Consider the following 26,008-nt stretch of genomic DNA (forward strand, 5'->3'; position numbering starts at 1 on the left):
ACAAAAGAGAAAGAGGTTAGGGCACCTGCATGGTGCAGTCGGTTAAACATCCGGCTCTTGGTTTTGGCTCAGGTTGTGATCTCAGGGCCGTGAGATCGAGCCCTACATTGGGTTCTGTCCTTAGCACGAAATCTGCTTGGGAATCTCTCTTCTCTCCCTCTAATCCCTCCTGGTCATGCTCACTTGCAAGTGTGCATTCTCTCTCTCAAATCAGCAAATAAATCTTTAAAAAACAAAGAAAAACAAAAGGGGGGTAGGTAACACTTTATTATGTATCTATAAGGGAACTCAAGTTCAGATTACTTCTTACTGGCTCTTAGTTTTCTCATCTTCATGATGCAGATAATGCTTAGGTCTATTTCAGCTCTAACGCTCTAGAATTCTTTGTATTGCTGCTTCAGGGCCTTGTACGATGGTCCTCTTCCTGGGGCATTAGCAGTAGTGAAACAATAGTTACTGGAGGCTTTGCCAGAAAATTTCAACTTTTAGACATTTAGCATGGAAAATAAAGCTTTAACGTATCAGCCACAGTCTAACCTATATTTAAGTCCACATAGAAAAATACTGTTACAGCTGAACTCAAAATGAGGAGATAGAAGAAAGGCAACCATGGCAAAGATATTCTTTTACTGCTTCCCACAGCATAGCTATAGTTGATGGATGCTTCTTACATTCTTAAAAACACCATCCCGTCCTCTTTTGCCCCTTAGCTTTCCCTTCAAATTTATTGCTTGAGCTTAATATTAGTATTTTATTTTGTAGTAACAGCAGCTTTGGAAAGCGTGTGTGTGTGTATGGATGTGTGCAGTTGCACATTCTGTTCACACTGATAGTACAATTAATGTTGATGTCAATTTTGGTGTTAATTTTGGGTCATGATTAGTGTTGACACTTTGTGTCAGACTAATGACATTTATGGGCACCATCAGAATAAATGTTAATATTGTCATGTTTTTAGTATCTGTTATAGTAACATTAAACCAAGGTCCTCCCAGGAGAAAAAATACATGTATGGATAGATAGATAGATAATGCCTTTCTGTGTCGCTGGTGTTACTCAGCGAGAAAATGACATCTCAGGGCAGAATCCTAATCACTGTTTGGAGCATCAGAAATAATGATCACCTCTGATCGGGGGTTGTGAATAATTCATTCGGTTTGATTTTCACATCCTGTCCAGTGATACTTTTCAAACCAAATGTGTTTCTACAGGAAAATAATGGTCCCACTTCTTATGGAAATACTGTGGCACAAATCATTTTACTCACATAAAAACAGTTAAATAAGACTGTTCTCTTCTGCTTGCTTTCTCCTCCCCATTCCCTCCTCCCTCACTTGTGTGTGTTTATTCCAGAATCAGACTGTGGCCAAAGAAATATTTTCTCCCTTAGAACTTGCATAAGGCAGGCGTTTATTTCTGCTCATCCTTCGCTTATTCACACTAACTCTTTTGATCCTCTTCCCTTTTTTCATTTTAATTAGCTTAGGTTGTTAACCCTAAACCTAAGAAACCTGCTAATCAGAACATCCTGTTATCAAAAGCCATCTGAAATTACATATTTTTAAATGATTTATGGCTATATTAATGAAAACATAATTGGCAGTAAGTGGCTGGAACCACTTCGTAAGTCAGTGGATGGGAAAGAAGCTCATGCATGGCCATGGCCACGTGCCACAGAGCCTGAGTCTGAACCTCCTTGGGCCAGAAACCCTCTCTGGCAGGCCCTCTTAGGCTGCCACCCTTAGTCATTTTCCCTGGGTGTCACCTACACCAAAGCACTGGAGGAAGAGAGAGAAGCTGGAACAAGGAAATTCAGCGATGGAATTTCTTATGGTTTTTATTTTTCAGTTAATGTACTAGGCAATTTGGGCTTAGGTGAATTCAGTGAATGTCACATTCCTAACCACATTGTCACACTTGTGTATGCTTTTATAGTGATTGCAGAATTCTCAACATAAAATCTCCATTGTGTGTATAATATAGATAGACCCATCTATGTAAAGTAATTTGACTGAAAAACTTAGTGTCCTAATTAAATAGGGGGAGAATATGACTGTCTTCTGAAGTAATGACCCAATCCTCTGAGACCAAGCTATTCTTAGATAGCATATTTTGAACCATTTCTCCTGAATGTTGTGACCCTTCCCCCACCCCGCCCCTCTGTCTCTCTAAATCTAACAAGGGCAGGGGAAGCGTTTCTCAACCTACTTCTCATCATCAGACAGAAAGTATTTTGCATTCAGAAACCATTTCCAGTATCAAATTCAATTTTGTCAAGTGATTAGTTGAGTTTGGTAGAGAATAATTTAAAAACACAAGGCTGGAAGTGGCCATGGTGCTTTTGCGCGGAAGGAGAGCATTTGCTGTTCTCGAGTTGCAAGCCCACGTCCAATGACTGTGCGTCACAAGGTGGATTATTGTGTTACACATCTTTGCAGCTGTTACAGACCTGCATCTGTTGACGCCATGTGTTCCTATTTCGGGCTGCTTGCAGGAAGACTTAGGAGAGTGGGTGAATTGATACCTTGCCTGCCTATCAGTGCAAACGTCCTTTTATGTACATATGTTTGTAAAGCTCTTTAGCCCCCTTCAAGATGAAAGGCTCTGTATAAATATAAGCTTTCGATTTTAGTACATGTTTGTAATACATGTGGTACAGTCCTAAATATGTATTTAGCTGATAGGCACTGTTCTTGTCTATTGTACAAATATTGACTTTAAAAGTATAAATATGTATTTAACCATCAGACCAGAAAAACACTGAAGCAGTTACTTCTCAGGTAGAGATATTAATATTGTATAAACCTATATATACATATGTTTACATTCTACTACATCACTGCAGAGCATTTCATTTTTAAAAATGAAATGATAGCCTCAACAAACTAAGGCAGTTCTTGATATTCTTCTCCCTTCGAGGTGAGTCTTGATTTTTAATTTTCATGTGTTTCTCTCTCTCCTTCTAACTTTACATAAATATGATCTGTTGCCGTAAGACTTAAAGTCAGCTTTTATAAAGTGCGAGAAATCCTTAGGCTGGTGAACTACTTTTCCCTTAAAAAAGTTTTTTTCTATTATGGTACATTAAAGTAGGGACAGTAATTTTCACGTACCTGTCACTCAGTGAAGAGACCACTCAGTGGTCTTCTCTTAGTTCCTTTTTAAACTTACATCACATTGATAATTTTATAAACACATTAAGGAGAATTTAGAAAATAGGAAAAAAAAAAAAAAAAGAACCACACAATCCCATCTTTCCAAAAGTAATTACCATCTCATTTTGCTGTTTTTTTTTAAATTTTGTTACCCTTCCCTGCCCAACACATCTGTAGATACAGTGTTGTAACACTTACTGTGCCCTTACTATGTGCTAGATACTGTTCCAAGGCTTACCATGGATTTAATCCTTACAACAAATGTTATAGGAGAGGTCATTATTACCCCATTTTACTGATGAGGAAGCTGAGGCACATAGAGGTCAGTAACATACTGCAGTGGCTAGAAAACTGACTGAGTATTATGTCAGAGTCAGATTCTATTAGATTCACATTCTCCAAATCTGGCCAAATCTGGCTTCTGAGTCTCTGCCCTTAACCACCACGCTGTTTTGAGTCTCATGGTTACTACGGTATATAGACAAGTTTGTTAAACCTCTTCCTCAAATTTAGTATCATATTATGGATATTTTAATATGCTATTCATAGGCTTCATAGCTATCATTTTGTAAGGCTGCAAAGAATACTAATGATGACCTTATTAGCTAGTTTACTTCCCTCCAGAAGAGGGAAAAGTTTTTATCATGACATTTTTTTAAACTGTTTATATTAAAATATATTAGATTTACAGAAAATTACAAAGATAGTACAGAGAGTTCCCATATAACCTAATATTAACTTCTTATATTATTCTTGCTTAAATGATCTTTTCTCCTGAAAGAGGTGTGTTAAAATATATTTAAGTGAAACCATTGATTTTTCTAAAGTCGACATTTTGCATAAGCATAATATAATTATCAAAACTTAGAACTAACATTGGTACAATACTAATAAGTAAAATATAGGCTTTGTTTTGAATTTCACCAGTTTTTCTACAGATGCCCTTTTCTGTTCCAGAATACCACACTGCATTTAGGTGTAAATGACATTTATGTTTGTGTTGTATTTGACGTTCATCTTTCCATATTGTTTCCACTAACTGCAGTGGCACTAGTCTGGAACATGTTTCCTTAATTTCTCTAGTAAAGGCAATTATGTGAATGATATTTTAAAAAATAAACATATTAGCTATAAGGACAAGTTACTTAATTCCTCTATATCTTAGTTTTCTTGTGGCAATAATAACAGATGCTTCTGAATTAATAATCCGAGCACTTTTTATGATTGGAAAAATTGAGACTATATGAAGTTAAGTGATTGGTCCAAGATTAAACAACTAGAATAAAGCTGAGATTTGGACCAAGATAGGCTGACATTCCCCAGACTAACCTCTTAACTCTTGTCAGTATTTGTCCGTATTAGTATAGTACAGCATGTGATAGATGTTCATTTAATGATAGCTATTATTCTTGTTATTTTTTAAAAAATAAAATAGTTGAATGATGTTTAGGACTGTTATTCTGTGATCCCTAGAGATAAGTCATAGACAGTGTTCTAAGCCCTTGGTGTTGACTATTTTCCAAGAATCGTTTAAAAAATGAAATGACTATAGAACCAGCAAATATTTATTACTCCCATATTATGTGTAGGGATCCTGCTAGGCACTGGAGGAGATGATATAATGGTTTAGGCTGGCAAGCTAAAAAACGATCCTAGGCAATATATGATTAATTACCAAATGAATTCTCTACATGAAGGTCTTAGTAGGAGATCGGTGAAGAAAGAGGTCACTTGAGGCTAGGCAAAGCTTTACTGAGGAAATGGAATTTGAATGAATCTTTTTGGAATGGGTAAGATTTGAATAGATTGAGAGGAGATAAAGGGGCAAATTTTGTATGTTGGAGTTAATATAATAGACTACTGTTGGGAATAGTTGATTTGTCAAACCCATAGGCATTGTTAGTTTTGTATGTGGGGACATTGAAGCTCAATGAAGTTATTTTTCCAGGGTCAAACAATTAGCAAGTGATAGGACCTATATACGGATCCAAGTTAGTTTGACTCCATCTTCTCCATTATGTGCCCTATTGTTCAAATAGCAATAAAATCTAAATTTCGGTATAAGTTGAGCAATAAGTGCTTTCTTGCATGTTTGTCCATTATGCTTCCTCCAAACGGAATCTCTGCTTTAGGGAATCTGGCTCTACAAAGACTGGATAGCACTCTCCCTTCTATAATGGTACTTGTTAAAGGAGGAGGGAGGTGGTCGATGAGGAACACACTTTGGAAAGACATTGATAAAGAGTAGTGTGTTCTTGGTGCTGCTGTGTTGACACCTAATTAGAAGTCAATATTGCAAACATAATGACCTAGCCAATTGCTGAACAGACTGCCCAAGTGACACAGTTAGAGTCCCCAGGTAATAACAAAAGAAAAGAGTATTATTTGCTTGCCCAGTGCCACACAGACACAGTGTTTGCATTAGCATGCAAATGCTGAAGTAGATTCTTCAAGGCTTGTTTCTAAGCTACTTCTAGCCTAGGTGGCTAAGGTTAATATATCATAAAATTTGGTGTAAAACCCAATCTTCCTAACTACAAATGCATTTAGAGGAAATAGCTTTTCCTTCCTGAGAAACAAAAGAGATGTTAGGTTAGAGGGCCACGTGGGAAAGCAGGTGTAAAATATTTCTCCCCACACAGGCATTATATTAGCCAGCTTCTTAAAAACCATGACCAAAGTTATCCTGATATTTGCAGTTTCTCTGTGCTATATTTTGGAAGATCTGTTTCTCCTTCCTTTCTGTGTCTTTAATGAGCAGATAGAGTAATACCTTATCTCAGAAGGTGATTGGATTTTTTTCTGTGTATTATATCCGTTTTGATTTGTATTTGGCCAATGGTATGATATATTAAATAGCTTATATTTATCTATGGGTGTTTCATATATATATACATATATATATATTTCTAATGCTGAGAATCACAAATAGCTGTGTGGAAAGCTTCAACCAGCCTGATTATAGTGGATGTGCAATTGGATTGAGGAATGTGTACTCAGAGCTTATGATCACTGGCCCGGTTGAGTCTGGGTGATGCATGTGGCTTTCCAGGGACGCTGCTATTTACATCTGTTAATGGCCCTTCTTGATGGCCGGCTCCCCAATGAGGTGATATGCAGCAGCCTGGGGATGAGGGACCAAGGCTGCAGATGTGGCTGGGCTCCATTAGGCAGGACCAGGAATGCTCGTTCATCTGGTAGGCTTTGTGTTTGGGAGCGAGTGGAGGGGGTGGGAGTGTGGGGGGAAGCCAGAAAGAAATGGGGGGGAAAAAAGAATGGAAAACATTACTTATCCGGGTATAGGGAAACAGACAGGCAGGCATGAAAAACTGCTGCTGTAACTGGGGTGTGAGTGAATAGAAAAGAAATGGAACTAGCAAATAAACAAGTAGAAGGATTGACTAGATCTCATATAGAAGGGGATTAAAAGAAGAGAGGGCTGGGAGGGTTTGGGAAGAGACATGTCACCCCTGCCTTCTGAGTCAACATCATTTATTTTGTGGCTGGACAGATGCTCCTAAACAGAGAGTAGAGATTTACATATATCGTTCCTTGCGTGCTTTGGTTTTCTGGTGCTGGGAGAAAGTGGCAAGAGTTGCTTACAAGCACGTAGTGTTGAGCTCTAGTGAATTCTTGCAGAAATGGAAGACACCTAAAAGCAAGCTGGTCAAGAACGCTGCTATTACTCCTGTCAAATGCTAGAGAATAGTAAAAGGATCCAGGATCACAAAAGTGGTATAGTTTGTGACAGGTGATTCTCTTTCTGCTCTCCTCACATGCGTAAGAAGTTTCTCAGACAGACTCTCAGAGAAGATGGAGCTAGTGTCTTAGTAGAAGGGTAGGAAGTCAGGGAGTTTTGGATTTAATTCCCTGCACCATGGCATTCTTCCACATGTATCTTGAGTGACTTGATTTTTCCATGTTTAAGCAGATTGAAGCAGCTGGGCAATACGTAGTAAACCAGCTAGTCTCACCACAACCCAGGGAAGTATGCTAGAATGTATGTTTTAGTTTCCCCAGGAAACTTGGCTCTTCACCACTACGTATCTTTACAGGAAGACTGTGTCTAAGGTATAGTCTGATACCTTCAAGGAACTTGAAAAAAATTCTGCATGTAAGAAGCTTCTATTTATTTGTTTCTCTGGTGCCTTTGCAGATTGGCATGGTAGCTTGGAAAATGACCCTTAAGAGTCCTGAATACCCAGAAGGCCGAGATATCATTGTTATTGGCAATGACATCACATACCGAATTGGGTCCTTCGGGCCCCAGGAGGATTTGCTCTTTCTCCGAGCTTCTGAGCTTGCCAGGGCCGAGGGTATCCCACGCATCTTTGTGGCAGCCAACAGTGGAGCAAGAATTGGACTGGCAGAGGAAATTCGTCATATGTTTCATGTGGCCTGGGTAGATCCTGAGGATCCTTACAAGGTACAGACTAAGCAAAGATAAAACTTCAAGGCAATGTATGGTTCTCTCGTTCTTTGTGTGTGTGTGTCTACACAAATAAAGAGGTTGGGGAAGAGGTAGAGGTTTCAGTTCAAAAGTCAACAGTTACAAGTGAGCCGTAACCATGTTGGAGACAAATTGTCTTTTAGTATATTCACCTGGTTTTTTCCCTCTAGCTTGGAAATAGATTGCTGTTTCTTGGGTTGAACACTAGAGGAGATAGATACGCATTCAGCATGAGACATGCTAAGCCAGAAATATCTATCTTTAAACCTTTCCACTGGGGCTTCCAGGACTTATGGTCAGTCATTTACAAAAGCCCTTGTATCCTCAGCTTCCTCTCTGATTGTTCTCTACTTGAAATCTGCCTATCCTCTGAAGACACTGCTTTCCCTGTAGCCCTCTTAGAGAGTGACTGATCTCTCTCTCCTCTCTTTCCCTTGTCTCGCTGAGCCTGCAGAGGAAAGGGGGGCTTTTTTGTGCCTTATTGCTACTTCCAGACCCTTCTCACCCACCTTTCCCTCTGAAAAATGCCCATCTTTGAGTCTCATGGCATCAGACTGTGCCACACCACCACTTATCAGAGAGGTCCCCACCGCTTTGGTCACTCCTTCTCATTCTTTGCATGTTTCAGTTGCCGGCATATTGTCACTCACTCCCATACAACGAGCCCTGTTATAATTCTTGGTAACTTCTATATCCATATACATGATCCATCCCATAATCCAACCTCATAAATCCTTGACTTCCTGTCCTCCACCCCAGCTGAATCTCTTCTTCCCCATGATCTTAATTTCAGCCCTACCTTTCTTTGCCACCCCTCCATCCTCCTTACATCCTCAGCTTACATTCTATGGTCAGTCATAGGTTAATCATTATAATTGTATAATTACCACCTTCCCTACACCCTCAACTCCTTTGGTTCTTTCCTCTTTCTGCTTACTCTGTCTCTTTACAAAAACCTTGTTTAAATCCAATATTCTCCATCAACTCACATACGTGAACCTGCATAGCTGAACACTGATAGAGAGAAATATCCAGTGCTATAGACTGGTCTTACTTTAAATTCATTTGCGAACCTCCTGAATGACAATTTCACATCTTCTCCTCTCTCCTTCAACTTCCAAAACCCTCTTGCCCCATCCTCCCTCTTAGCGGATGACCTTGCTCTTCAATTCACTGAGGAAATAGAAGGAACAAGAAACGAGAAGAGAGCATCTACAAGCTCCCACATGTCTGCATCTGTGCCTTTATTCTCTGCCATCTCCCCTGTACTTTGGATGAACAGTCCCTGCTCCAATCTAAGGCCAGTCACTCCTTTTATACACTTAACCCTTTCCTTCTTACATCCTCATTTTTTTTTCCCCTCTACTGAATCTACCTCTTAGTTCACAAATACTTAGCCCTCCATTCAGTATCCTTACTGACAGCAAAGCTTCTTAAAAGCATTGTCTCTTCCTGCTCTCTCCAGATACTCTATTCCCATTCCTTTGGAACCCACTTCAGTTAGGCTCGCACCCTTACCAGCCCACTGTAGCTGCTTTGTCAGGGTCACCGTGGGTTCCACACTATGAAATTCTGTCACGACTCTCAGTCTTCATCTGTGTTTTTCAGTGTCTTAGTAGCCTTTGACACTGTTGATCATTTCTTTATCTTTGAAATATTTTCTCCTCTTGGCTTCTAGGACCCCAGAGTCTCCTTTTTTATCTTCCTATCTGCTCCTTACCCGTTTCCCTCACTGAGACATCTTTTAAATGTAAGAGTGTTTCAGGGGATGATGGAAATACTCTCTATTTTGATTGTGGTAGTGATTTCCCAAGCATCTATATTCCAGAACTCATCACACTACAGTACTTAAAATCAGTGAATTTTATTGCATGTAAATTATACTTCAGTAGAATTCATATTAAAAGTGTATGGAAATTGTTGGTGACTGTGTTTCTTTTGGGGGTAATGGAAATGCCCTAGAATCAGAGAGTGGTGATGGTTGCACAACATCAGAATATACTTAAAAACTACTGAATTGTTCATTTTTAAATGGCCAGTTTTGGGGCACCTGGCTGGCTTAGTTGGTGGAGCATATGACTCTTGATCTCAGGGTCATGAGTTCAAGCCCCACATTAGGTGTAGAGCTTACTAAAAAAAATATGACCAGTTTTATGTTACATGAATTTTAAGCCAAGGTCCTACATAGCCTGGACTTACAGTACCACCCTGCCCTCATTTCTTGCTGCGGACAGTCGCATTCCATGCTAGCTCCACTGGCCTGCTTTCTCTTTCTGGAACTTCATGAGGCACACTCCTGTCTCCATGCTTCTGCACCTACAGTTCCTTCGGCCTAGAATTCCGAACCCTAACCCCATCCTGATAGCCTCATGTTTTGTTTCTTCTGTTCTTCAAGACCTTATTCAAATGCCACTTTCAATGAAGCCTTCCCTGGGCTCTCTTTCCTAAAGGTTCAACTCTTGCAACACTCTTTTTTCTTTTCCTGAAACATTATTCTCATTAATAGTATATGTTTTATTTATTGGTATATTTTCTGTCTCTCTCACTGGAACATAAGTTCCACAAGGCCAGGAAATTTTGTCGGTTTTGTTCATCCCTATTTTTCCAGTGCCTAGAACAATACCTTGCCCATAAGAGGTACTCGGTAAAGACATGGTAACTGACATACTAATGATCCTCAGCACTACAAGATTCTTGTCAGAAGTCACACAAATTCAGTGGCAGATTCATGTCTCTTCCGTGTTGTGCTCACTGTGGGTGAAATTTATTGAGTTGAACACTGGCCTAATTTCTCACAGTATTTAAAATATTTCCTCTGCTTACTTTATTATTTTTTTTAACTGCATGACTAATTCACGTAAGTTAAACACATGTATTCTATAACCCTACCTTGTGAGTGTGTGATGTATGTACAAAAGTAAATAATTATGAAAAGTTAGTGTGATTTTTTAAATGTAAATAGGAATTATGAGTTTACTGAAAACAGCAAAAGGCATGAATTCAGTGTTCACTGGTGATTATCACTGCATAGAGTTCTGATTTTAATATTACCTTTCCAGTTTTGTGATCCTTTCAATGATCTCTTACCCATTTATATTTTGATGGAACTATGAATTTGAGAAAGTAAAGAATAATAATCCACACAGTTCTTTAATTTTGTACTGATGTCTTTAATAGAGGTGTCACAAAAGATCGGAAAATGACCCTTTAACCCTGATGAAAATGAAATGGATGGAATATACTTGCAGTTGTAGCTACAAGATATCTTGTTTCAAGGATAGTCAGTGACTAGAGAAATAAGAACCTTCCACCTTTCAAAGGAGGACTGTCTATTGCTGGTATTCTGTTAGTCAGTAACTTAAAGAAGTGATGTGGCAATTTTTTTTTTTTTTTTAGTTTTATTTTTTATTATTACTACTGGTTTTTTTTTAGCCATGTGGCAATTTAAAGTTACCTTTGGAGCTGTGTTGTGCATGCTCTGCTGTGTCTTCTGGTTATGTGCTGATGGCAAATAATGAGTTAAAAACTATTTGTGCTTCACAGGGATACAAATATTTATATCTGACCCCTCAGGATTATAAGAGAGTCAGTGCTCTCAACTCTGTCCACTGTGAGCATGTAGAGGACGAAGGAGAATCCAGGTAGGTATATGTGTCATAGAATAATTTGGCCATGGATTAGGGAAAGGAGAATATGATCATTTCTTCCTCACTGTCCTGCTGATCATGACCTCGAAGAGCAATCCAGATTGCTTGTTATGTAATCAGGGAGTCTTAAGTTTGAATCATAGCTCTACTACTCAGTAGCTGAAAGAACTTATTGATTGATGGGAGGTTTTTAAATTATGTTTAAAATATTTCTTCGTTTTAGAAAAAAAGTTGGAACTTGTAAATAATTATGAAGAAGAAATAAAAATCAGCTATAATCCTACCGAGATAGTAATTTTTTTGAAGGTTTATTTATTATTTTAGAGAGGGTGAAAATGCAAGCAGGGGGAGGGGCAGAAGGAGAGATAGAGAAAATCTCCAGCAGACTCCCCACTGAGCACTGAGCTTCACATGGGGGCTCGATCCCATAACCCTGAGATCATAACCTGAGCTGAAATCAAGAGTCAGACTCAACCAAGTGAGCCACCCAGGCATCCTGAGAGATAACTACTATTAATGTATATTATATTCTTGCTGCCTTTTCTGTGTATATATGCCTCCTTTCTACATAATCAGAATCATAATGGAAAAACTTTTGTAATTTGTTGTTTTCACTAAAAACTATTTTGGGGGGAATTTTGTATATTCTTAAAATATTACATAAGAATATGATATTTAATGGCTTCATAATAATTTATCAAAATAAATATATATTTTTTGAACATTCAGACTGTTACCACTATTTACTGCTACATTCCTGGGCTAAATGTTTTTTTTTGTTTTTGTTTTGTTTTTTAAAGATTTTTGTTTATTTATTTGACAGAGATCACAAGTAGGCAGAGAGGCAGGAAGAGAGAGAGGGGGGAAGCAGGCTCCCTGCTGAGCAGAGAGCCCGATGCTTTACTCCAGGACCCTGAGAGCATGACCTGAGCTGAAGGCAGAGGCTTAACCCACTGGGCCACCCAGGTGCCCCTAAATGTTGTTTTTTTTTTTTTTTATAAAAACTTTTAGGAATATCTCTCATTATTCCCTTTGGACTAATTTCTAAAAGTGGAATTACTGGCTAAAAATAATGGCTGTTTTAAATATATTTTTGATAAATTCAAATTGCCCTCCCAAGATCTGCAGTCCCACCAGAAATATCTGATAGTTTGTTCTTCCCCTTTAATTTTCTGCACCCTTGCCAATATTGATTTTGTCAATTAATAAAATAAGATTAAAAGAGCAATTATTATTATTATTTTTTTAATTTGACAGAGAGAGATCACAAGTAGGCAGAGAGACAGGCAGAGAGAAGGTGAAGCAGGTTCCCCGCTGAGCAGAGAGCCCAATGTGGGGCCTGATCCCAGGACTCTGGGATCATGACCTGAGTCGAAGGCAGAGGCTTTAACCAACTAAGCCACCCAGGTGCCCCTATTTTAACTATTCTAATGGGGCAGATTTCCCTGCATTGTTAATTTTTTCCCCTGCATTTTACTAGCTATTTTTATCTTTTTATATTAGGCTCATTTTTTTTAATAACCAAAAACTTTCCATAATGATTTTAATTCAAATTACATTACATTTATCAATTAATTTAGGAAGATCTGACATTTTCATAACATTAACTCTTGCCAGCAAGAAACATGGTATATGTTTTTCCATTTATTGAGGTGTATCTTCTAAAGTTTTGTGCTTTTTTTCATATAGGTTATGCCAGAAGTTCCCAGTCTTTCTTGATTCATAACACCCTTACTGACTCAGTAATGGTTTCATAGCACCTTTGGGCTAAAAGATATACCCAGTATTTCTGTTTATTAAGTAGTCAGACCCAAAAAACTTCATAAGTACTTATACTCTAACAATAATTATTTGGGAGGTATCATATACATAAATGAAAAGGGTTTTTAAAAAAACTTTTAAATAATTACAATTAACTTACTAACGGGATATCTGCATCTATACGAAATCTCAAGACTTGGGATTAATCTTGGATGTAGCCACCCTTATTTCTTGTTCTGCGTTGATTTTTTGTGCAGAACTTGTTTTTTTTTTTTTTCCCACAGAAACTGAAAACCCAGCTTTGCAAAGATAGGACATTGTCAGAGGAATGTAGTATTATCTAATGTTTAATTATGAACTACCTAAATCTAGTAGTTCACCTGGAATCCAACAGGTACTCCATATCATAGTGTTTCACTCAGGTATTCAAAATATCCCACAGTGTCCCTGGCAGTTCACCGTGATACCAGAAGCACTGTGGTGCACCATGTGGGTATAATGAGGTTTTGCCATTTTTTAAATGTTTATTCCTAAATATTTTGCACCTTTTCTTGCTGTTCTGAATGGGATTCCCCCTCCCCATTGTATTTTTTAACTCTTTATAACTGATGTTTTAAAAAGCTGTTAATTTGTGGAGTGCCTGGCTGGCTCAGTGCATTAAGTGTCTGCCTTCAGCTCAGGTCATGATCCGGGAGTCCTAGGATCAAGCCCCGCATCGGGCTCCCCATCAGCAAGGAGTCTCCTCCTCCCTCTACTCTCCCTTGCCTCATGCTTTCTCCCTCTCAAATAAATAAATAAAATATTTTTTAAAAATATTGATTTTGCATATTACTTTTGTTAAATTAGCAAGTCATTTTTCTTCTCTCAGCTATGAAGATCAAGATCAAGATCAAAATGAAGATCAAGTAAATTAATATATGTAAAGCCCTTAGCACAGGACTGAGTACATAGTAAGCAGTTGAAAATCCTGGCCACTATTACCTGTAATGAGAGGACATTACCTATCACACTGGATTGCTGTGAGGATCAAAAATCATATATATTTATGGATGTGTTTTGTTGATTGTATTATACTACACGAAGATTTTTATTACAAATAACATTAAATTTAGTACTGCTTCAAAGAATGATAGTCTTAACACTAGAAGACTCAAACCATAGAGGAGAAAATCGGAAATTTGTGTTCTTTTTCATGTAATACAAAGGGAGAAGAAGCCACTTAAGTCATGAATCCCTGTGAAGCACTATGCAGTCCTTAGGAGGGAAAAGATCTGCTTTGCAGGAAAGGCTGACTGGACCCAGGAGTGTTTGTGACTGCATGGCATGTGAGCCTTCCAGAAAGGACACATTAAGCCCCCCCTCCAATTATTGTGGCTTATTAACCCCTTAAGGGAGATTAGCCCTACCTGCAACGTACCTCTAGAATTTAGTGCCTAGATACAGAGCAAAAGGAGGAATTGGAGAATTCCTAGGAGAGGCTAAAAATAGAAATGCAAGGGAATCTGGGAAGTAAAGATGCAAAGCCAGAGGCCAAAGGCAAGGGCAAAGGGAAGGATTTGGTAGAAGATTAGGAGTAAAGAAAGAAGGGAACAGAGAAATATAAAGGTAAAAAAGTAGTTTAAGAGCCACCGTGGGATATTTATTTATTATTTCAATTTATTAAACTATGCCCAGTGCCAAGCTTTCTGGATACACACAGAACAGTAAATAATATACGCCCATCTCTACTTCCAACTTTGTATTTTTCCTTTCTTTTATTAGTTGCATTCCCCATTTCCCATTATTAGTTATCACTCCAAATCCCCTGCCAAGAAGACAGATGAGTGGCTCCCACTAGATTCACAGGATGCTTTCTGGACAACTTGGCCAGTATTTCATTTCCATACACATTCCACTTGCCCCTCCAGAACACTCGAGCCAGGACCCCTCCGTGTATGCACATGATATTTATGAAAGAGCAGGAATGGGCATGTACTGTTTTGATCTTACCCTTAGTCCTGTCTTGAAAAGAGAAAGGATTTTTTTTTTTTTTTAAAAGATTTTATTTATTTATTTGTCAGAGACAGAGGGAGAGAGAGCGAGTGAGCACAGGCAGACAGAGAGGCAGGCAGAGGCAGAGGGAGAAGCAGGCTCCCTGCCGAGCAAGGAGCCCAATGTGGGACTCGATCCCAGAACCCTGGGATCATGACCTGAGCCGAAGGCAGCGGCTTAACCCACTGAGCCACTCAGGCGTCCCGAGAAAGGATTTTTTGACTTGAGAAATTGGGCTGAGCATTCTCACTCGGCCTCTGAATTTTTTTTTAAATTCCTTTGTAACATTTATCTAAAATTGTTGATTTAATGGCTACTGTTGATTATAGGGAGATCTACATTGACCCCACTTTTAAGAAACTTGTTCTAGAAAGTAAGACAGGGCCTCTAAAATCGGAGCGTCATCTATGTGTCAAGCCCTTTCTTTGTTGCTTTAATTTAACTCTCATGTCAACCCTTAGAGGTAGACATTATCTCCATTTTACAGAAGTTACTATTATCTCCAGAGTTACATGGCTGCATGTGTCAGAGCAGGGATTTAAGCCTGTCTACTTAATTTCAGATTTTGCTCTTTCTGCTATACTATATTGCTTCCAGCAAGAATAGGCACCAAGCTAAGGAGGAAAGATACTTGAATGAAAGTATAAGAAGAGTATATTAAGAGCTCTGGCTTTAAATAAGCTTGCAGGATGCTTTTAGCAGCCTTTGAATGGCTATTACTGTTTTTAATGGATTGTTACTTTTGTGTTTAACCTTTATAATTTGGCATGGCTGTATCCATTAGGTACAAGATAACTGATATTATTGGGAAGGAAGAGGGACTTGGAGCAGAGAACCTTCGAGGCTCTGGAATGATTGCTGGAGAATCCTCATTGGCCTATGATGAGATTATCACCATCAGCCTGGTAAATCTTAACAGAATATGACCTTTTTGAAGGACCGACTGTGTGACTAGGAGTTATTTTTGTCCCATCTCTGCTATTCAGTCCCAAATGAGAACATTTCTTAAAAATTATATATCTATAATTTGATTTCACTGTGCATCCTAATATAAATAATTGAATATCACAGATAAACCTAACACCTCATTTTAGCCTTTAGTTTAACTTTTTTCTCTAAGCATTCTAACAGCTATAACAGCTTGACTTTCTTTTTTTTTTTTTTTAACTAATTTTCCTCTTACCTCTAGTGTAGATGCCAACCACCTGTGAAACAGGCAAAAGTATAAGAGAAGTAAAGAGCCTATGAACTTTTAAGGGTCTAATACTTGAATCATTCATCGAATTCTGTACCATCTTTTCTTTACCAGGGAATTGTGAGGCTTAATATTGTTAATCAAACTTTGCAAAAAGCAGTATTTTTTTTTCTGTTAATGTGGATTTTATACATCTGTGCCTTAGTTCTTACAGCTGGGGAGGGACATAAATATGTGACATGTAGAATTTATTCTTTTCTTTCTCTCTTTCTTTCTTTCTTTTTTTTTTTTTTAATTTATTCTTTTTGAAGGTTACATGCCGGGCCATTGGGATTGGAGCTTACCTTGTCCGGCTGGGACAGAGAACCATCCAGGTTGAAAATTCTCACTTAATTCTGACTGGAGCTGGGGCCCTCAACAAAGTAAGTGTCTAGGGTCTGGGAGAAGTATGTGAAGCTGTTTGGAGATGATTGTGAATTCTTAATTCAAGATCCTGATTGAGGAGAAGCCATTCAGGCCATGCCTCCTTCAATCTTGTTTCCCTCTCCCTCCATCTTTCCTGCCTGTCACCTTGCTTACCTATTCATTCATTCATTTATTGTATTCAGCAAATATTTTAAGGACCTGCTATGTGCCAGGCACTGTTCCAAGCCCTTTGGATATGTTCATGAACAAACCATATAGAACTCATGCTGTGAAGGATTTATATTCTAGTGTCTTTCTAGAAAGAGAATTAATTGAATGCTTTTTTTCTGCTCTCCTTCCCTTTTTCTCATCTATGAATAAGTGAAGAGATCTCTTCCCAGATGCGGAGCTGTCTCTGAAACATCTTCTGAACGTATTGACAATATCAAGTTTTAATGTTCTGAGAAATTTGTGAATGTACCTCTTAAAAAGGGCAGTTAACAGTGGTCCATTGTACATAGAGGAAATAATTGGTAAATATTGAATGGAGAGATGGGTGGACAGATGCTTGGATGGATTGCTGGAAAAGAGTATGACAGAGATTTATCATTCCCGAAGAAGAAATTCTTATGCAAGATGCCTGGGTGGCTCAGTCAGTTGGATGTCTGACTCTTGATTTTGGCTTGGGTCATGATCTTGGGGTTGTGGGATCAAGCCCTGCATCAGGCTCTGTGCTCAGTGGGGAGTCTGCTTGAGGTTTCTCTTTCTCCTTCTGCCCCTCTCCCCTGTGCTCATCATCTTTCTCTTCCTCTTCTCTCTCTCAAAATAAATCCTAATAAAGAAAGGGTGGTGGGAGGGAGGAGGAAGGAAAGAAAGAAGGAAGGAAGGAAGGAAAGAAATTCTTGTGCCTTTTCAATCCGAGCTCATTGGGGCTTTTCCAAGGCGGGGGGAAGAAAAAAAGTTTGTGAGGTCACTGCTTGTAAGAGTGAAAACTATCTAAGAATACCTGGATGTACAAAAGGCAATGTAGTTCTGATTTCTCTGCAGACATAGGAAAATTATTTTCTCTCCAGAGCCAGGAATATGTAATAGTCTAGGACCTGCTGGCTCACCTTGTACAACTAATGTAACCTCTCAGCTCCTCCGATTTCTTTGTCTGTCAAAGGGGGGTAATAATTTACACACTTAAATGATATGGTGGACATCAAATGGGAAAACATGAGTAAAAGTACATCGCACCTGGCACAAAGTGTTGATCCTCTTTACAACTTCAGTTCCCTATTCGTCTTTCTTACATGATTTGCTGATTTATCTTGAGTTATATGCACGCTGAATTATATCAGATACTGGGTTTACTAGACTTGCACAGACTTTCTCAAACCTTGACTTTCCAGGGGAAAGATAGGAATCAAATGTCCTGTTAGCTCCTTTTTGAAAAGCTGATATAATCCACTGGTCCAGTTAGCTTTTGGAGCTGTCAGAAATGAGGAGAATCGTTTGATGTGATCAGTTTGCTCTCTACATTCATATGAGGTCTGTATCCTTCTCTGGCTTGCTTTTCCCTCCAAGTAAAGGCAAAAGCAGAACTACCAATGGCAAACTTAGATACCCCGCTCCCTTTTTGGAAAGTGGCTTAGAAATAAAGATTGGGAACTGCCACTACGAAGGAGACTATTGCTGTGGGAGTAACTGCTGAGAATCTTATTTTATTTTATTTTTTTTCAAGTTGCTCTTTTGGATACCTTCTTAGGATGAGATATTGATGACTATAGAAAAGAATTGTAGGTGTGATTATCTGTAAGGGTAGAATTTTAAAAAGACACATGTATTCCCTTAATGTTTCCATCCTTTACCCTTAGCAAAAAGCTAATTTCTGAAATGTATTTCATTACGTTTTCTTATTTTCTTCCTAATAATATGTTATACGCAAAGAGTAATACAAAAAGCAAAGGTGCTTTTGCTGCTGCTGGGGGTTTTTGTTTGGTTGGTTTTTGGTAAAAACTTGCTAGTTGCATTCCATTTGTGCCATAAAGTAAGCACTAGGGAATTTTTCTTAAAATCTGGTTGAATTGTTCCGATCAGATTTATTATGTTCCCCCCTCTTCATAGCCTGCAGGGCTGCTTGTTGAAGGAGAAGTGTAGTTGCAGGGGGAAAGACAGGGAAAGCTGCAGCCGTAACTTACCAGACAATGCTCCTTTTCAGAAGGATATGATCATTTGTAGCTGAAGGGAGAGATCAAGTTATAGAGGTTACCTAATCCTGCCCTGCCTGCTTCACTGTCTTCATGTCAGTGCCTCTTCAGTACATAGACATGTTGCTGGAAGACACCCGATTTCATGCAAATTCATTCAGAATGTCCTGTGTGCCCCTTCGCCTATCCAGGATGAAAAAGGACACTATACGGAAGCTGTACGCTTAGATTGCTTCCTCCAACTTACTCCTTTTGCGTGTTCTGTCTTTGTGTATAAGTGGTGCTTTCGACATCTCTGTTTGCCTTTCTTTCTGTAGGAATCTGTCTCTGTGGGTGTGTGCAGGTCACTTTGAGGGCGAGTCTCTTCCTGGGTGAGTGCTGGTGTCTCTCTTTGTGTCTGTATCTTGCTTCTAGGTCCCTCTCTTTCTCTCTGTATGCCTCCCTGAGTATCCATGTGTGAGGAAGTCTTTGTGTGTGTCTGAAAACACTGTAGAGCCTCCTTAAACCTTAACCATTTTGCTCGGGTGTGTGTGTACCTGTGCAAAGTGGAAATGTAGGTAGTATATGCAAGCTTTGAGACTGTAAACATTTGACCCCCACCTTTTTGAGTCTTCATCCTTTATGTTAAACATTGGGGTGAAGAATAGGAAGGGAGGGGGTGTGCAGAGGTTGTAGGAAAAAAGAAATCTGTGTGTGCAAGTGCCGATCCCGTTGACCCCTTTGAAAATTGAAATAATGATAATGCGCGTCTCCTGACTGCATCAAAGTATCAGCACATCAAAAGCCAGGAGGCATGAAATGCAAATGATAAAGTGAAAGCAGATGGATTGTGCATGATCGCCTGATGCCCAATGAATTTTAAAAGGTGCCGGTTTGCAAGGGGGGGTATGGTGGGGGTTGGGGGTGCGGGGACTGAAATAAACACGTTATCCCTGCAATTTTTTTTTTGTTCTTGACGCTCACTCCTGACAATATTTTTTCACACTTGAGTGAACACCCACTCCATCTCTCTCTCCCTTTCTCCCTCTCTCTTTCTCTCTCTTTCTCTCTCCTCTCCAAATCCCCCCCCCCCCGCCCCCAGCTCTTACACGTCTCAGGTCATGTCGCTGCAGCTCCGGTGGAAATAATAAGATATAAACCACGAGGTTGTTATTTGCATAGAAATAGCATGGAGCCCCAGGCAGCAAGGGAGAAGGACACAGGGATCATTTGTCTAAAATTTTAATGAAAACTTTTGCTGAGGCAGAGATTTTTTTGGAACTTTCTTTCTCCCTGCTTTTCTCCTCCCCTCCCTACCCCACCCCCAAGCCCCATCGCTGATTTGACTTAACATGGTTCAATTTAAAGAGAAAGGGTTGACACACCACCTATCATATTCCTGTAATACAGCAACATGTAAATTGTTTGTTCCTTTAATAGATATGAAGCTGGAGAGACACACATTCCCAACTTAATACATTGCATGTATGCGTCAAGCTTTTATGGCCACACTCCATCTCAGTGCACACGTGATGTTGCCTGTCGTTAGCCGACCTGTTTTTAATTAGTTTAGACTTCCTACCTTTTGCTTCCAAAGACTCTTACTTTTTAAAGGTTTTCTCTTTGTAGCCAACAGTAGTAACCTGCAAATAAAAAATAATATTCTGGCAGTTTCCTGTTTTTTTTACTTTCAGTGGTTTTACTGTACATTTACACATTTTATTCAGGGGCACCATCCTTTGCCACTGTGTCTTTTGTTCCAAAACCAGAAAGTGCTTCCTGCATTTGTATTTTTATCCCTTTACCCTTGCCTCAGTATTTGTATAATCTCTTTCCTTGTCTATCTTGCTCTCTGTTCCCCATAGTTATTTGTAAAACATTGAGAATATTACCAAGTTGAGAAGTGCGGTATCTGGGTTTTTTTAAGTGCCGCAGAAGCAGATCTGCCATTTAAACTAAAGACAGTGGGCTGGTCATTAGAAGCAGTCTGGATGACTTTATTTGAAACTTAAAATCAAGAACATGAGTCTAGCTCATTGCGACCTTCTGGGGTGAGCTAGTGGTGTCAGGGCTGTTTTACAGATGGGAAGACTAAAACAGAGGTAAAGTGACTTGGTTCCATAGGCAGAGATTAAATCAGCATGAGAACATGAATTTCCATGTCCCCCACCAAATTTCATTCAAGATGGGCTCAGTCCCCTGTGTTTAGTGTCCACAAAGCCTGAGAAGAGAAGATGGTCTGGTCATTTTCCTTTTTGTGTAAATGTCATGGGCATGATGACCTAACTCAGAGAGGCTTCCAAGGGTCTGCTTTCTCATGTCACCCAATTTAGAAGATCATGGGTTTCTAGCTCTACGAACTGTAGGCTGTAGGTGGCAGATGGCTTAGAATGCCTCACTGAGTGGTAAGACAGACCTGGTGGATGGGACAGACTAGCTGGCTTGAAGGGTGTCATGCTAGCCTAGCAGAGACAGAGACAGCAGCCTGTCTGCTCCAGGAACTGGTGAGATGGGCCCTTACAGGGCTGGGACAGTTTTTAGTCATAAACTCCTAAGTCAAGGTGCCACTGGATATTTCCAGGAACTTTCAGATTTACTTCCCCTACCCCACCACTCCTCTCTGTTTCTACACAATATCTTGAACATGACATTAGGTGGTGGGTAGGCTCAAAGGACTAGTATTGTAAGGGAACACTGATGTAAATGAGACCTGCTAGTTCTCAGTCCATCCCCCAGACTTGGTGAAATATACACAGACAAATCAGAATTTGCAATTTATAGCCTATCCTAATTGTCTGTGGAGGTAGGCATGTGCCAATGGCTGTGATAGATGGGTTATAGATTCAGGAGTTCATATGTGACATTTTAAAGCTTCTCCTTTAAGGGGAAGAAAAACTCCCATAATCTCATCTCCCTTACCCTGTCTCTACTGTATCTGCCGGAAGAGAAGAGATTAGATGGTGGTGTGGCTAGGGCTATATATGTTAGGCCAATAGGGCCCTAATTCTAACCTTGCTTTTGAGACTTGATACAAGTCCTTCTCTGGATCTTGGTTTCCAAACATATTTTTATGTGTCTGTGCAATGTGAAATGTGAAGTTGTTGCTCATTTTGTCAGATACAATATCAGAGTTCCTCCTATGAGCTTGTGGGACTGGGGACTTGTATATTCTCTTTACTCCCCCGTGACTCTGTGACACACAACATGAGAGAGTCATGGAGGCTCAAGAAGGGAAGGAGAGAGGAGCGCCTGGCTGGCTGGCTCAGTCAGTAAAGCTGTTGGTCTTGGGATCACGAATTCGAGCCCCCCATTGAGTGTAGAGATTACTTTAAAGAATGATAAATGAAAATAATTTTTTTTAAAAAGGAGAGATAATTTGGCTCTCACCATGAGTGAGCATTATAACTTTCACGTAACTTAAAGAGCTGGAATGGTTAAAAGCATGGACACTAGACCCAAGCTACATGGGTTTAATTCCTGGCTCTACTACCGACTAGTTGTGTGACCTTGGGACAATAACTTTGCTGGGTCACAGTTGTACTAACTGTTAAATGAAGATAATAATAGTACCTGTTTACCAGGTCTTCTGAGGATTAAATGTGTTGATACAGGTGAATCACTGACACTGTTGCAGTGGTCCCTGAGATGAATATGGAGTCCTTTCTTGTTGCAACTCATGATTCAGGCCCTGGAAAGGAAATAAAAACACAACATTCTCTCTACTTTCTGATCCTTTGAGAGCAAAAATTCCCTTTAAGAAAATGTTAGGTGTCAGTGCCCGCCGTAGCAGTACATTCATGTATTGACTTTCCCAATAGATGTTATCTAAAGACAATCACCGCACTTTGGAAAGCCATTAATGTCAGAGACGCCATGTTCGGTCCTGATAGGGTAGTATATGTGTCAGTCATCTGTCTACGGGAGTCCCCAAGGACTTGTTGCTACAATAGCCCATAATCACTCTAAGGATCAGACCAGCAATTTGCATTTTTAAAAGTCCCTAACTACCTATTTTCACAATAGACAGTCCCTGTACTCCGGAAGCTCCAGATGGGATCACTCTCCCTTTAAAGAGGGCATTTGAGCTTCCTTTCTGAGTAAGCCTGGCTTTAGCATTATGAATGAGTTCTCAGAAAGGATTGCAATGGGCACATCTTGGTTTTCAAGCCCTATTCCCCCATACCCCAAACACATACACACACACACACACGGAATGGGCAAACCTGGCCCCATTTTGGGGGTTAGTCTATGTTTCATTTGATGTTCCTCAGGTTTGGTAGTTCCTCAAGGAGTTGTTTTGTGTTTCACCTTGGTTCTTCAGGTATGTTTGACTCTTAGGGAATCACTGTGACCTGCCCTCAACCTGATCGTCCGATTTGGAGATCTTGCAGGGTAGAATTTCTCTTTAGAGCTCCTTTAGACATTGCCCCTGACTAGAGAGATCTGTTTAGGTATGGTGGCTTGGAGACTAATGACTTGGGAGAACCTCAGATAAGTATCAATACTGAACTTCTAGATGAAGTGAAAGCTCTGAAGCGCTGCCTGAGGCTTTAAATACAGACTCAGGAATTGCCGTGTTTGACAGCCTCTTAAAATTTGCTCAAACTTCTTGAAGTTACAAAACCTGTAGATTTAAAAAAAAAAAAAAAGGCAAATAGAAACTATTGATTATTCCCCTCCCTGCCATTTATTAGGTAAGTAACTTTGGGCTTTCATCTATTTCAGTCTCAGTTTCCTCTTTACAAAACACATTTCCCACTTCAAGATGAAGACCAGAGGATCTCTTGATCTGAAATACTCTTTAATTTCTAGTACTCTGTTATGCTGTGAAGATGTATATTAATTTGTAGCCAGGAAATTATGTTAGGCTGGAGCAGGGGGAGGGTAGATTGGGGATGAGGGTGGGTAGGATCTAAAATAGTTGCTACATATAAGGGTGTTATATACTAGGTAGATTACATATTAGTGATATGTGAAGTTACTACATAGTAGCAAGATTAGGAATGGGAGTTGTAAAGCATAATTACTGAAAAATGTGTTCATCTCATTTCTTGTCCATGTTACAGAAAAATAAATGCCACATAGTAGTTATGGTAGTACTGCTACTACTGACGACAGCAAGTGGCCATAGAATTATAATTATTGGAAGTGGAAGATCTTCAAAAGCCCAACCACCCAACCATTGTTCGAATTTCTTCTGTAACACCACTGCCAAATAATCATTTGGTTATGCTTGAAAAAACCCAGCTGAAGGGGAGCTCGGTACTTTATGAGCCAGTCCCTTTCATCTATATGAAGTTCTTTCTTACATTTAGCTACAGCCTGTTCCTTTGCATAGACAGGCCAATTCCTTTTTTAAAATAGTGTTCAAAATTAGCAAAGCAGCTCCTAGTGTGGTGGTGTAACCATGTACTTTGCTTTCAGAGTTTAGCCTTGTCTTAAGAACAAACACAGCAAAGATGAAAATGCTATCCAAAGATAGAAAGGAAACTGGTTTCATAAATAACATTCTTGCCAGCCAAAACTGAAGTGAAGGATTACAGGAGAAACAGCTCAAACTTCCACCATTTGAAAGTACTCTGTAGAATGTTGGGGGTCTGCTGTATAGTTCCCATAAGGCTTTTGGAGCCTGATTATCTCCTGTTTCCCCACCACTGGCCTTGTTGACCCTATACACAGTCGGAGAATGTTTTCTTGGGTCTGTGTGTTTAGATACTAGTTAAAACTCATTGGGTCCAATGTTAGGTAGTACTTATTTCAGGAATCAGTAAAGATAATGTGGACTGAGGTACACAACCAAATCTAAAATCTAAACCAAATCTAAAATCCTAGAATCGGTTTCCTTCTCACCTCACTGAGCAGCCTCCAGCTCTCTTTCTATATGTGCACCTTTGTCATCTCTCTGCCCTAGCTCCAGAGTGTCCATTTCAACTTCCAGGATTGTGCTGCTTTCTGAGTGTTGGGAGGGAAGAAGTGCCTCTGTCTCGCAGGCTCCGTGGCATGCAGGGTCTCTGCACTTTCTGCCTCTAACAAAACACTGCCCCTGAACGCAAGCTAAGTGCCCTCGTAGGACTGTGAGCATGATCCCATAGGTAGAGCCGATCAGCTTCTTCATTTTCCAGGCAGTCATATGTTAGACCTTCTTATGCTGGATTTTCTTCACCTTTCTCTCTTTCTATAAATGTTCATAGCTCTGTCTTTGCAAATTAGTGTTCACTGGAAGCTTTGCTATTCCATTTACCCTTCTCTTCTCCCTTTAACCTTTCTTCTCCCCAGTCCCAGCCTGAAACCCAAGTAAATTAGCTTCTCACCCCTGGCCCCCAGTTTAAAAAAAAAAAAAAAAGAACCATACTCCTCCAACAGTGTCTGTTCTTGGATTTGCAGTCAGCAGCCATCTCCAATAACCATCAGGCTGTCAGCTTTGCAGCTCCCCACTACCTCCCACCTCCCCCATCACTCACCAGAGGAAAAAGAGAACCAGAGCAAGAGCTTGAAATATATCATGCAATAGTGTATCATGAATTTGTTGTGAATCACAGCGGTGAAGCAGGTTTATTTATTTCTGAGACCTTAAATCAATACAAAGTAGGTCTCTTAGTTCTGAAGCTGGGATGGAGTGTGAAAAAATGAGCCCATTGTACTCTTAAAACTTTGGGGAAAGGAGATGACAGCTATATAATTCCATTTACCAGGCACTAGGGGCTTTAATGTGAAGGTGACAGGGAGCTCTTTGTGCATTTAGAGCACCATATCTTCTAAATAAAAGATCTGTAGACTTGATAGTGGAGCATAGCTCCAAGTTTAATAATCTCCAAGCATTAGACCGAGCCAGTATGTTCCCAAGTCAGAGAGTTCCCCCCCAAACACTCATAAATTAAAAGTGCAAGAACTGCACACGTTGGTAGATTAGGAATGCAAGGACTCCAGTCTTTCCTAGGAGAAAGACAGACCTGGGCTCTGGCTGTGCACAGGCTGCTCTGTGAATATGATAAAGACGCAGAAAACGAGACTATTTAGAAACCTGGCTCCTGGCTGTTCATCATTCTAGGGAATGTCCCCTGTGCTGGATCCATATCTAGCTCTGTCCTCTCTCACTGGCCATCTTCATACATCTAATCAGCTAATGTACACAGTCAGGAGTGTTGAATTATGAAAGGAGAAGCTTTAAGAGCTGGTTAGATTGAACTACAGAT

General features: G+C 39.7%; 1 protein-coding gene across 11 annotated transcripts in view; it reads left to right on the forward strand.

Annotated features, from left to right (window-relative positions):
- The window catches only part of ACACA (acetyl-CoA carboxylase alpha), a 289,079-nt gene that overhangs the window by 204,243 nt on the left and 58,828 nt on the right, over positions 1–26,008 (forward strand). For all 11 annotated transcript variants that reach the window (XM_044248459.1, XM_044248461.1, XM_044248460.1 and 8 more), the window contains 4 exons: positions 7,312–7,581; positions 11,149–11,246; positions 15,829–15,949; positions 16,551–16,661. In XM_044248459.1, coding sequence (XP_044104394.1) covers positions 7,312–7,581; positions 11,149–11,246; positions 15,829–15,949; positions 16,551–16,661 — 600 coding nt within the window. The remainder of the gene's footprint in view (positions 1–7,311; positions 7,582–11,148; positions 11,247–15,828; positions 15,950–16,550; positions 16,662–26,008) is intronic.

This window comes from Neovison vison, chromosome 5, assembly GCF_020171115.1.
Source record: "Neovison vison isolate M4711 chromosome 5, ASM_NN_V1, whole genome shotgun sequence".
NCBI lineage: Eukaryota > Metazoa > Chordata > Mammalia > Carnivora > Mustelidae > Neogale > Neogale vison.